The sequence below is a fragment of the Rhinichthys klamathensis genome, unplaced genomic scaffold, assembly GCF_029890125.1.
Source record: "Rhinichthys klamathensis goyatoka isolate OS25496 unplaced genomic scaffold, OSU_Roscu_1.1 h1tg000003l_1, whole genome shotgun sequence".
Taxonomy (NCBI): Eukaryota; Metazoa; Chordata; class Actinopteri; order Cypriniformes; family Leuciscidae; genus Rhinichthys; species Rhinichthys klamathensis.
Genome location: NW_026606556.1, coordinates 871,087 through 884,160, shown reverse-complemented (window position 1 = coordinate 884,160; position 13,074 = coordinate 871,087). Strand labels below are relative to the sequence as shown.

General features: G+C 45.4%; 1 protein-coding gene across 1 annotated transcript in view; it reads right to left on the bottom strand.

The window, feature by feature from the left end:
- The window catches only part of haao (3-hydroxyanthranilate 3,4-dioxygenase), a 47,947-nt gene that overhangs the window by 11,295 nt on the left and 23,578 nt on the right, over positions 1-13,074 (bottom strand). The window contains exons 7-9 of the mRNA XM_056249308.1: positions 10,943-11,088; positions 1,897-1,965; positions 1,469-1,551 (exon numbers count right to left, since the gene is read on the bottom strand). Coding sequence (XP_056105283.1) covers positions 1,469-1,551; positions 1,897-1,965; positions 10,943-11,088 — 298 coding nt within the window. The remainder of the gene's footprint in view (positions 1-1,468; positions 1,552-1,896; positions 1,966-10,942; positions 11,089-13,074) is intronic.

The window sequence follows — 13,074 nt, the reverse complement described above, 5'->3', positions numbered from 1 at the left end:
ATCAAACTCAGTCGTTGTTCTGTCAGCTTGGAGTACGTCAGAAATAGAACGAGGCATCAGTTTACTGTTGAGTGCATCCAGTGTTGACAGCATCACAGATTATAATGGGTTCTATGGTCTTTTGGCATGGATAGATGCAATCACAGCAGTGGGCATTTACTTCCGTTTCTGCTGAGACAACGCCCCTTTCCCAGAGAGTGTAAATAAGGATGGAAAATGATATATTCTTTTACAAATAATGGACTGCTTTTGCCCAACCAGTCCACATGTGCTTTGTGGATTTGGAGAAGGCATTCGACTGTGTCCCCTGAGGCGGCCTGTGGAGGGTGCTCCGGGAGTATGGGGTCCCGGGTCCTTTGCTAAGGGCTGTCCGGTCCCTGTATGACCGAAGCAGGAGCTTGGTTCGCATTGCCGGTAGTAAGTCAGACTTCTTCCCGGTGCATGTTGGACTCCGGCAGGGCTGCCCTTTGTCGCCGGTTCTGTTCATAATTTTTATGGACAGAATTTCTAGGCGCAGCCAGGGGCCGGAGGGTGTCAGGTTGGGGGACCACGCGATTTCGTCTCTGCTCTTTGCGGATGATGTTGTCGTGTTGGCCCCCTCACACCAGGACCTTCAGCGTGCACTGGGACGGTTTGCAGCCGAGTGTGAAGCGGCTGGGATGAGAATCAGCGCCTCCAAATCCGAGGCCATGGTCCTCAGTCGGAAAAGGGCGGCTTGCTCACTTCAGGTTGGTGGAGAGATCCTTCCTCAAGTGGAGGAGTTTAAGTATCTTGGGGTTTTGTTCACGAGTGAGGGAAGGATGGAACGGGAGATTGACAGACGGATCGGTGCAGCTTCTGCAGTAATGCGGTCGATGTACCGGTCTGTTGTGGTGAAGAAAGAGCTGAGCCGTAAGGCAAAGCTCTCGATTTACCGGTCAATCTACCTTCCTACTCTCACCTATGGTCATGAGCTTTGGATCATGACCGAAAGGACAAGATCCCGGATACAGGCGGCCGAAATGAGCTTTCTCCGCAGGGTGGCTGGGCGATCCTATAGAGATAGGGTGAGAAGCTCGGTCACTCGGGAGGAGCTCAGAGTAGAGCCGCTGCTCCTCCACATCGAGAGGGGTCAGCTGAGGTGGCTCGGGCATCTGTTTCGGATGCCTCCTGGACGCCTTCCCGGGGAGGTGTTCCGGGCACGTCCCACTGGGAGGAGACCCCGGGGAAGACCTAGGACACGCTGGAGAGACTATGTCTCCCGGCTGGCCTGGGAACGCCTCGGTGTCCCCCCGGAAGAGCTGGAGGAAGTGTCCAGGGAGAGGGAAGTCTGGGCATCTCTGCTTAGACTGCTGCCCCCGCGACCCGGCCCCGGATAAGCGGAAGAAGATGGATGGATGGATGGATGGACTGCTTTTGGTGCAAAATCTGGAACTGCATTTCATGACCTCTTTAACACACTAGTAACACAAATGCTCATCACACTTACTCTGTCTCTCCAAAAATAAGAAGACAATCCCCTGCAGACAGGATGTACTCCTTGCCATTCATGAAGACATTGGAGGACCCCTCCTAAATAAAACAAAATCAAAAGTAGAAAAAGAGAAGGAGAGTATAAAGCTACACTCTAAAAAATGCCAGGTTGTTTCAACCCAAATTTGGGTCAAATATGGACAAACCCAAATGTTGGGTTAAAAATGTAATTAAAAAATTTACAGTTGAAAGTGAAAGTTGGGTTAAAATTTTAAATTACATTTTTAACCCAACATTTGGGTTTGTCCATATTTGACCCAAATTTGGGTTGAAACAACCCGGCATTGTTTAGAGTGTAAAATAAATATAAAACAGAGGGAACATAAAGATTAAACAAAAAATGTAATGAAGAAATTCTGTAACAATATAAAGAATAGATGTTACCAGCTGCCAAATCCAGCCATCAGTTCGTCTTCTAGAGGGTTCAGATATCCCAGGACCAAAGAGTAGTGTCTAACAGAGAGAAAATCTAAGTCAGCATATGCATTACTGCCATAGCTTGATTCTTGACCAAACCTTTTTATTGCTATTTTCACGTTGCATTTTAAAGACTCTCTCGATGAAGGAGTGTAGAATCGAGGAAAACCTTTTATTTTAAATTCAAAACCAACAAACTCAGGAATACCCAGACAGACCCGCATCAAACAGACTATACAGCATTTAACCTAGACTAATACCGGAACCAAGAACTAACTATGGGGCTGTTTACACGACACCTTTTTCAACTTAAAACGTAAAAAATGTTGCGTTTTGGCTGTTCATTTACATGACAACAGCGTTTTTGGTGCCTAAAAAGTACAATTACACTTGTGCAAGTTTTTGAAAATGGTCTCTGTGAATCTCTGAAGACGAAGACCTCAAGTCTATAGTGTTTCATAAATCAGTAACAATAAACAATAAATCAGCCGTTTCAATTGGGGTTTCCCCAGAGGATAAGATGTTGATAGCAGCATCGGAGGGTGAGCTGGCCTCTGGAGATGACGACTCGGCTGTGTTATCTTCCTCTGGGAGTGTAACGTTGCCCAAGCCAGATCCAGAAATGTCAGCTATGCTGAAAACGGGCCGCCGAGGTTGCCGGGTTCGAGTGGAATCCTCCACCGTGTCCCGCTCAGTCTCGGTTGGAGGATTGGTATCTCAGGGCGGGCCGCACTGGTTCTCAGCTCGCCGCCCCACTGCCTTTCGTTCCTGAAGTGCATGGAGAGATTACCAGGTTGTGGACGGCACCTTTCTCTGCCAGAAACAGCTTGAATAGCTTTTACCCCCTCACTACTCTTGATGGAGGAGTGGTGAAGGGTTGCGAGGCTATCCCTCCAGTGGAGCGGTCTGTCGCGACACAGGTGCACCTGTGTCCGACGGTCGCTGCCCTTTTGGGGGGATCCTCGTCTCCCCCCTAAGGCCTGTGAGTTCTCGTCCATTTCGACGGGCAGAGCTTACAAAGCTTGTGGACAAGCCGCCTCCCCTTTGCGTGCCATGGCGCTGCTACAGGTCTATCAGGCCAAGGCACTCATGGACATGCATGAGGGTAGCCCAGACCGTGCGCTCATAGGTGAGCACGCTGCCGGTGACAGTTCCTCCACCTGCCCGTCGCCGAGGGCGTTCCCCTGCCGCCGCTCCTGCTGGGCCTCCGCAGCAGCCTTCAGCCAGGGACGCCCGGCAGCTGGGTGCGGTTTGAGGACCCGGTCATCCGCCTTCTCAAGTATCCCTGGCCGTCTTGTGAAGACAGGTAAGTGTTGTGCACCACACTCAAACCCTGCTGTGGGCCGCCTCCGGGCCTTCCGAGCCGGGTCCCTGTACTCCACCTCTCTTCCCCACCTCAGGTACGTCTGTGGTTCCCTGGCCCCTAGCCCGGTTCGTAGAAGCCAAAAATGCTTCCCAACTGGTCCAGATGGCCCCAAGCTATACCATCAGACTCGGCTTGCGATTCCTTTTCGCTCGGCTTCCGCCCAAGCTCAGTGATATTCATCACACCTAGGTGTTGAGCAAATATGCTCCTAAAAATAGTGACTTTAGTCACACCTAAGTGTTGAGCAGTGCTCCTGTCTTGTGTGCGCACATCGCAGTCTGCTGGCGAAGGACACGATGCAGCTGCTCCCTCCAGCCGATATGAAGGTCGGCTTCTATAAGCCCGTACTTCATTGTATCCTAGAGAGGTGGGTCACGACCATCTTGGTCCTGTGTTTATTGAGACGGGCCCTTTTTCAAAAGGCTCCGTTCAATTTGTTACACAGAGATGCATTTCAAAATAGCGTTCGACCTGATAGACATGTACTTCAGATCTCTATCCTTCCACACCTCACCACATCCTGTGTTCGTGCGTTTGAAAGGTGTGAAGTATCAGTACCAAGTCCTACCCTTCAAGTGCTCAAAGCCAGTTGCGTCCTCAGGTCAACTGGGGAAGAGTAAACTCGTCCACGGACTGAGGATCTATTTCTAGTTTGGAGATGGATTCGGTCCACCGCATCTCTGAAAAAGAGGGTGTGGATGGTTAGTGCTGTATAGAAGTGAGAAAGGGTCCCACTGAAACTCTTCAGAGGCTCCTGGGGCATACGGTAGACGCAGCCGCTCGGCTTCCTCCATATGAGAACCGCTTCAGCACTGAATTCACGGCCGAGTCCCGAGGTGGCCGTGGCAGAGTGACATGCTCCGTGTAAAAGCACCCTGGCCTGCCGCCAAACCCTCAGTCCGCAACAGACCTTTTGTTTCTCCGGGGCAACGGTCCCTAGAACGAGTGTCCATCAATACCGGCTAAGTCAAGTCAAGTCACCTTTATTTATATAGCGCTTTTTACAATACAGATTGTATCAAAGCAGCTTCACAGTGATAACATGAAAATAATACAACAAAGTTTGTTTCTAGAAGAAAATTGCGTCATCGTCCACCTGAAGTAAGGCAGATCAATAATATAGTTGAATATTAAATGTCCCCAACTAAGCAAGCCAAAAGCCAAGGCAACAGTGGCAAGGAAACAAAACTCCATCAGGTGACAGAATGGAGAAAAAAACCTTGGGAGAACCCAGGCTCAGTCGGGGGCCAGTATGATTATGATCCAGGCAGCATTACAGGCCAGAAGTCAGATTGGATCAGAACATTCAGAATATTAATCCAGTTCCATCTGGTTGGAAGTCGGAGTCATCACGTCGGTATGGAGATGAGTTTGTTGAGGATCAGTGCCGATGGCTGTCGTGTCGATGAGGCCTTCACAGAGGCTGGCATTTCAGGGATGCGTCATGGATGGGTCCAGGTGCAGGTACATTTGAACTGACAGAGTGTGTCTGCTTCCCGGTCAATGTTAGGAAGATTGTTCCAAAGTTTTGGTGCTAAGTAGGAAAAGGATCTACCGCCAGCAGTCGATTTTGATATTCTAGGTATTACCAACTGGCCGGAATTTTGAGATCGCAATAGACGTGAAGGACTATAATGTGTTAAACCATTTAGTGCTTTGTAAGTGATTAGCAATATTTTAAAATGTATACGATGTTTAATAGGGAGCCAATGCAGTGTTGACAGAACCGGGCTAATATGGTCATACTTCCTGTTTCTGGTAAGAATTTAAGCTGCTGCATTTTGGACCAGCTGTAGTTTGTATATTGATAGTGCAGGACAACCACCCATAATAGCATTACAATAATCTAGCCTTGATGTCATGAACGCATTAACTAATTGTTCTGCATTTTTCATTGAGAGCATATCGCTTTCACTTTCATCTAATTACGGGTATCGAAGAACACTCTTGCAGGGCGGAGCTCCCATTATATTAATTAAGTATCTATTTATGTTTTTATGTATTAATGACTTTATGGTTTTAGCTTTTTTTAGCGTGTTGTAATTGTTGGAGCTTGTATTGCAAGATCAATTTCTGTGTACACGGACAATAAAGTGCTATCTAATCTAATCTAATCTAATCTAATATGACGCAATTTACATATATTTTTAAGATGAAAAAATGGGGTTTTACAGATGCTAGACACGTGACTTTAAAATGAAAGGTTGGTATCAGAGAGCACCAGTGGTGGACAGTAACGAAGTAAATGTAATTCGTTACTGTACTTAAGTAGCTTTTTTGCGTATCTGTACTTTACTCAAGTATTTACATTTTGGGAGACTTTTACTTTAACTCCACTACATTTCAAAGTCAAATATCTTACTTTTTACTCATTTTCAAAATCAGTCGTTCCTTTTTATTTATGAGTGGATAAAAACGTAACTAGTCAAACGAGCCACCAATTGAAATTGCCTTGGCGGTATCTACTAAGCGCGAATCAGAGCCGTTAAATATGAGAGTTGCGAACATAAGGCGCGTTTCCATTACAGATTTGCGCAAAACTTTTGCGACTTTTTCTAAATGTCGATAAAAAACTATTGCGAAATGACGGCGTTTCCATTAACCGATGTTATGCGACTAAAATGTATTTTTTTCCACTCGCGATAAGTCATTCCAAAAATCATGGTAAACGGATGTTGGTAGGTTTATAGCCTAGGCTATATCACAGCCACCGCACTAGACATTATTATTATTAATGGAAGGAGACGTGGTGTGTTATCCAAGCATTAATGGCAGACCCTTATACTGCGAACGGCACATATAGCCAGGAGTTCCAGGGCTGTTTCTCCCTCATTTCTGCTCCGAGGTCTTGATTGTGGCATTTCTTTGAGGTTTAGAATCCAGTATTCCTGTAATTATTGTTTCTTTTATGAATTTAATAAAGAACTCTGTCTCGTATTATGTCCAAACGGTCAGTGTACTTTTGTGTCCATTCGTTTTTCCTTATTAAACCCGTAATTGCAAAACGAAAAATAAACGGTTGTATTTTTAAAACGCAAAGTTGAACACCAAAATTTTAATTTGAACTGCTACACACCAAATGCTGCGCAAAATAAATAATATGGACGAATTTTCAGATTTTTGTTTGAGCACACCCAGGTTCCTAACCGACGACGAAGACTTGACAGAGCAGCCATACGTGGCTGAGGGGCCACGTACAATGGGCATGCTGTAACGGAGATCTGGGCGGCCCTCTGACTGCATTTGCATCCATTGCCTTGAGCTGCTTGCAGTTCATCTCGCTTTGGGACACCGCTACTCAGCGAATTTGTACTGGTCTGAAAAGACAACATTGCGACCGTTGCGTTGCGCTACGCTTCCCTCGCATGTCACAACTCGCCTGCCACCTCCTCCTCGGAGTCAGAAGCTTCATTACACTTATTACTTCTGGCCTGCTCAATCGTGCCGTTGACGAGCCTCAAGACAGCCTGTGGGCCAGGGAGAGTGGAGACTCCGTCCCCAGGCGGTCTAGCTGTTTGGGACCACTTCAGGGCCGCACAGTTACATTTGTTCCCCCGCAACAATGGATACGTGCGCAATTCTTGCTCCAGTTGAGATCCCCTTATTAGCTGAACCCTGTCGAGGTCCTCCGTACCCTTCGGCAATGGACGTGGCAGAACGTCCGAAGCCAGGCTATCACTCGTATGCACTGGTGGAACCTATGTTAGGCTGGGTCCATGTGTTGTGATCCCTACGGCGATCCCATATGCGTATTCTTCCACGGTATGGCTCCCTCCGGCGAGCCCGTGTCTTCCCTCGGTCCATGTGTTGTGATCCCTACGGCGATCCCATATTCGTATTCTTCCACGGTACGGCTCCCTCCGGCGAGCCCGTGTCTTCACTGCCCGGTCATCCGCCCAGTCCACATGTGTATTCTCCAAGTCACGCACGCCAAATTCGATTGGCTCGTTCAATAGTACTCGAAGATGACTGGCTCCCTGGCGTGATCCCATTCAGTCGACGTCGACTACATCCTCCGTTCCCTCCTTCAGGGAACGGTGGGTTGCATACTCAACCAGGACGTTCACACATTAGGTTAGCACAATAAGGTTCAATTGGTAACATTAGGTAACGAATTAAGTATCATAAACTAGCATTTTTTATTCTTTGTTAAAGGGATACTCCACTTTTTTTGGAAATAGGCTCATTTTACAACTCCCCCAGAGTTAAACTGTTCAGTTTTACCGTTTTTGAATCCATTCAGCCAAACTCCGGTTCTGGCGGTACCACTTTTAGCATAGCTTAGCATACATCATTGGAGTCGACAAGACCATTAGCATTTCTAAAAAAAAAATGACCAAAGAGTTTCGATATTTTTCCTATTTAAAACTTGACTCTTCTGTAGTTACATCGTGAACTAAGACCGACGGAAAATGTAAAGTTGCGATTTTCTAGGCTGATATGGCTAGGAACTATACTCTCATTCCTGCGTAATAATCAAGAAACTTCACTGCCGTACCATGAGAGCAGCAGGCGTAATGATATGACGCAGCGCCTGAAAATAGGCCACCTTCCGTCAACACAACGGAACTATTTTCAGGCGCTGCGTCATATCATTACGCCTGCTGCTCTCATGGTACGGCAGTGAAGTTTCTTGATTATTACGCAGGAATGAGAGTATAGTTCCTAGGAGGGCTTGACATTAACTTTTTTGCTCACTAGCCAATGTGGCTAGTGGTTTTCCAAAATTACAAGCCACGCAGCATTTTTACTAGCCACATTTTTGTTGTTGGAAAATTACGTTTTATATGATTAAAGTTGACAATGGGGCTTAAAACGTGCTAAAATGTCCTAATATTATCATTAGCTCTGATAAGGTTGTAGAGCTCCTTTTTTGAAAACATGTTGTCTATTAAGATAAACACATAAAATAGCTTCTTATTATATAATATAAGTGCTGCATCGTTTTTTTTTTTTTTTTTTACAGCAGTAAATACTGGAATACAGAGTAGAACAATTATCTGCATTAGAAACAACAAGCAAAGAATAAATAATTTCTTCTAAGAAAAAATCCACAATTAAGGCAACAGGATTACAACTTTATATAGGCCTATATGACAGTTTTGGGGACTTTGGATTGTTTGTTTTGCATCAGCATTTCCTCAGAGCTCTGACTTAATAATTATCATCATGAAGCTCTGGTAGCTCTGAGGAACTGGAGATATGTCCACCTGAAACAAGTATAGGCCTACAGGTCTTTATTTTTCAGATTATTCCCACAAACGCATCTCCTGCTTTCTTTCATGGCATGATTAATTTTATTAAAACATAGAATTAACTCTGGAAAGATAGTTGTGACGTGACATAAGGGCAGCCCTGCTAGTAGTTACACCGTGTCCCTTAATCATGAAGATTATTTTTTCTTTATATCGGCCACGCTCACTCACGAACTGACTGAACGCTGTGTTGATGTGTGTGTGCATGCGACCAGTCGCGTGTGATGATCGTTTGACAAAAGTCTGGATGTCATATTTGGCGCGCGCACCCTCGCGCAGCGGCACTGCAGGAGAGCGTGAGACGCGTCTGTGGTCTGGATTCTCCTGCTATTAAAAAAGTTCGCTATATCATCACATTAAGTTGATAATTAAGGGCAGACTAAAACAGCCCTCAGTCCGACGGCCAGTCCGCGAGTTTAATCTCCGCGTGTCTTCTTGTTTACAGTGTTGTCATTCAAGAGGATTCACGAATGGACCAATGGGCAAACACTAGACTATGTGCAGGTAGTACTCATGGGAGTTGTAGTGTCGTAGTGTCAAATTGCAATTTGTTTGTTATGTCAGATGTCTTTTGACAAGACTACAATTTTTCAACACGCCAAAGTGGCTAGTGGGAGCGACTGTGTTACCCGCCACGAGTGAAATCCACCCGCATTTGGCGGGTTGGCGGGTGTTAATGTCAAGCCCTGGTTCCTAGCCATATCAGCCGAGAAAATCGCAACTTTACATTTTCCGTCGGTCTTAGTGCACGATGTAAAACTCTTTGGTCATTTTTTTTTTAGAAATGCTAATGGTCTTGTCCACTTCAATGATGTATGCTAAGCTATGCTAAAAGTGGTACCGCCAGAACCGGAGATCGGCTGAATGGATTCAAAAACGGTAAAACTCAACAGTTTAACTCTGGGGGAGTTGTAAAATGAGCCTATTTCCAAAAAAAAGTGGAGTATCCCTTTAATGTTAGTTTATAAATTTTTCATATTTTATACATTTTTAAGATTAGTTAAAACATTAGTTAATGTATTAAAATGAACACAAAATAGCAATGAACAAAATTTATAAATTAACAGTAACCTAATAAATCCTGTAAAAAATTAGCTCATGGCTAAAAATGTATTGTTTATTGTGCTACTTCTTTATAACAATATCTATTTATCTGTCTATCTATCTATCTATGAAACAGGCTTGACTTGAATAAATACTTTTTTGATAGTCAAAACCTGGAATATTAATAAAAAACAACATGCAACATGGAACAACATGCTTATTTCTTGCAATAACTATCATTTTGCAGATTCTGCAAGGATTATGTAAACTTATGATCTGTAAATTAATACCTTGCATGTCCAACAGGTACTGTTGGCATGTGTTAGACAGAACTGGACAGGACACAAATGTGTGGAACTAGTAAGAAAGAACTGAGGTTCAAGTTGTACGTTATATTTCCTGTTCTTGTAGTGTTTGAGTCAGTTTTGTCTCCCTCTCTCTGTCTACCTTATGCTTATGTCGATACCTTTCTGATGAGAAATTGGGTAACACTTTACAATACGGGTGCACTAATATGCATTAATTCATGTTTAACTAATGCATAGATAATCATGAGTTAATGTATGATTCATGAAGAACTAAACCATTTATTAATGATTACTGCATCAGCAACTAATAAAGAGTCCATATGATTAATAGATTAAGTAATACATGAATTGCTATTAATTCAATGTGTCATTGTGTATTAATTCCTTAATAACATATTTTATTAACTAATAGTGTAAATTAATGTGTTAATTACCACAATTAGTCAAAGCTATGCACTTCAACTTCCAGTTGTCTGCTTTAATTAATCATTAGCTAATGATTTGCAAAGGTATCATTATGTTATGACTTTACTTGTTGAGACACATCATTATTAACTAGTCATTTCGTAATTGTAGTAATTTACACATGAATTTGCACTAACAATGAAGTAATTAATCATGTATTAATGCATATTAGTGTACCTGTATTATCTGGAAGTTGAAATACAAGGCTTTGGCTCATTCTGGTAATTAACATATTAATTAACACTATTAGTTAAAAAAAATAGTTATTAGGGAATTAATTCACAATTACATATTTAATTAATAACAGTTCATGTATGAACTAATACATTAACCATACAGACTCTTAATTAGTTCCTAATGTGGTAATCATTAATGAATAGCTTAGATAATCATTAGTTACACATTAATTCAGTATTATCTGTGCATTTGTTAAGCATGAATGAATGCTTATTAGTGCACCCGTATTGTAAAGTGTTACCAGAAATTGCTCATAGTCAGACCTCTGATTAATGATTATGATCTCATCTGATGCAGGAAGTAGGACTGATTGGTTTAGCTAGCCGCCTTCTCCTCACCTCAGTCTCAAACTTTGCTCCAAACATATCAACCGACTGACTATAGGCCAAGGCAGGCTTCTGCTTTTCCACCCACTCTCTGAAGCAGAACGGTGTCATCACATCCATAGTGTTAAGTGGGTATGGGGCTGGCTTGGTGGGTTCAGCTGCAAAAATTAAACAGTTACTGGAAAAACCTAATTATTAAGTACAAGAAATAAGTTACCACAGTGTACAACGGATACTTGATATTAACAATTTTCTTGATTTTTTGTAGTATTTTTTTTGTGTTTTTTTTTAAGTAACAAGAGTTCCCTTTCGTAGTCACTCCGAGTTACGTCGGATGACGGAGAATGGGGGTTTCGCCAGAAAGCCTATCATCTTCGAGTATTAAAAAACGAGCCAATGGCAAGAAATGCCATGGGTCTGCGGAATTTGCATAATGTATCTCCGCCTCACCGCGTGAGTATTTAAGGAGAGACACCTGCAACAGCAGATCATGTTTTCGCTTCGGAGCCAAGAGCATCTCTTCACTCCACAAGTCAAATCCTGAGTTTCTTCAGTGACTTCATCTCTTCGAGACGAGCGAGCTCTCCGGTGTTGGTGTGACGGCGGTATCCAGCGAGTTTCACATTGCCTGCGATCTGAGCAGTGGTCTGCCAGTCTGTGTGTTCTACCTGGTCGCTTCAACATCCGCGGAGTTTTTTCCTCTCACTAAAGAGCTGCACGCGGCACGTCTTTTTAAAGACGCGTCTTTCTAAAGACGATCTGCCCGTGTATTTTTGAGTGTGGTATTCTGATAGATTCAGCTGATGGGCGCGAGCGCTGTTTGAGTGTTTGGGCGCGCTCAGACAGCGCTCGTGGGTGTGTCACGTTCTTTCACTGGGAACGTGACCATCGCAATGTAACGGTCGAGACTCGATGAGCTCTTTAGAGTGAGAGTCCCATCATCCACACCCCGATCTATTTTTCTCCACATGAGATAATACTTCGGCTGGTGGCCAGGGTGACCTAAGACGGCAGGTTTGGAACTAAGCCGACGAAAATTCCTCGGTCCACACCCCGTCTTTCACATTGCAACCCGCGTGGTCCCGGGTGAGTTCGCCGGCCCGCCCGCGGGCCCGCGGTCTCATTCGGTCCCCCGGCTGATGAAATCATGTATATCACCGCATCACAAGGTGAGCTGGAGTCCTCTAGAGATGATGGCTCGTCTGTGCTGCCGTCCTCGGATGTGCTAGCATAACGAGTTTGATCCAGAGTGCACAGCTATGCTTCCCGGGCTGCCGCGAGTATCGGGCTTGTGTGGAACCTTCTGCCATGTCCCGAGCACTTAAGGCTGATGATTGGTTTTTGGGGGTGGCGAACCCAAATCCTTTCTACCCGGACGTGCATGAAGAGATCATGAGATCGTGGAAGTCTCTTTTGACTTTTCGCGACTGCTCAGTGGCCTCTTCCGCCTTCTCTGCCCTTGTAGAGGCCGCGGCCTAGGGTACACTGGGGTTCCCCCTGTGGAGTGTTCTGTGGCAACACTTATGTGTCCCCACAGTGCCTCCACCTGGCGTGGCGACCCTAAGCACCCCTCCAATGCCTGTAGGTTCTTGTCTACTCCGGTGACGGGGACCTATAGAGCTGCGGGGCAGGCTGCCACCTCACTGCGTGTTATTGCCATCCTTCTGGGTGTTCAATGACATGCACGAGGGTAGGGCTGATTCAGGGCTCATCCTTGAGCTGCCTGCCGTCACCGACCTTGCTCTACGAGCGACGTAGGTGACCGCACGCTCCCTGAGTCAGGTGATGTCCACATAGGTGGTCAGACATCTCTGGCTAACCTGGTTGATGTGTGCGAGGCTTAGTGAATACGTTTCCTTAACTCCCCCATATCCCAGGCTGGCCTCTTCGGCGGCGCGGTCGAGGACTCTGCCCAACAGTTCTCGGCCGCCCAGAAGTGGACTGTGGCTATTTGTCTGACCCCGTGGCTCTGCTGCCTCCAGCCGCCGGCTCAGACGCCTCAGTCCGCTTGCTGCCGAATGCGCCCTCCTGCGACTTCCGCCCCCTCCCGCCCGGCCCCCAGCAGCACCGGGCCGCGCCGTGGAGGTGGTCGCAGGAAGGCGCCCCTGCCCGTACCAGCCCCGCAGCCCCGCTAACGCCAGGCT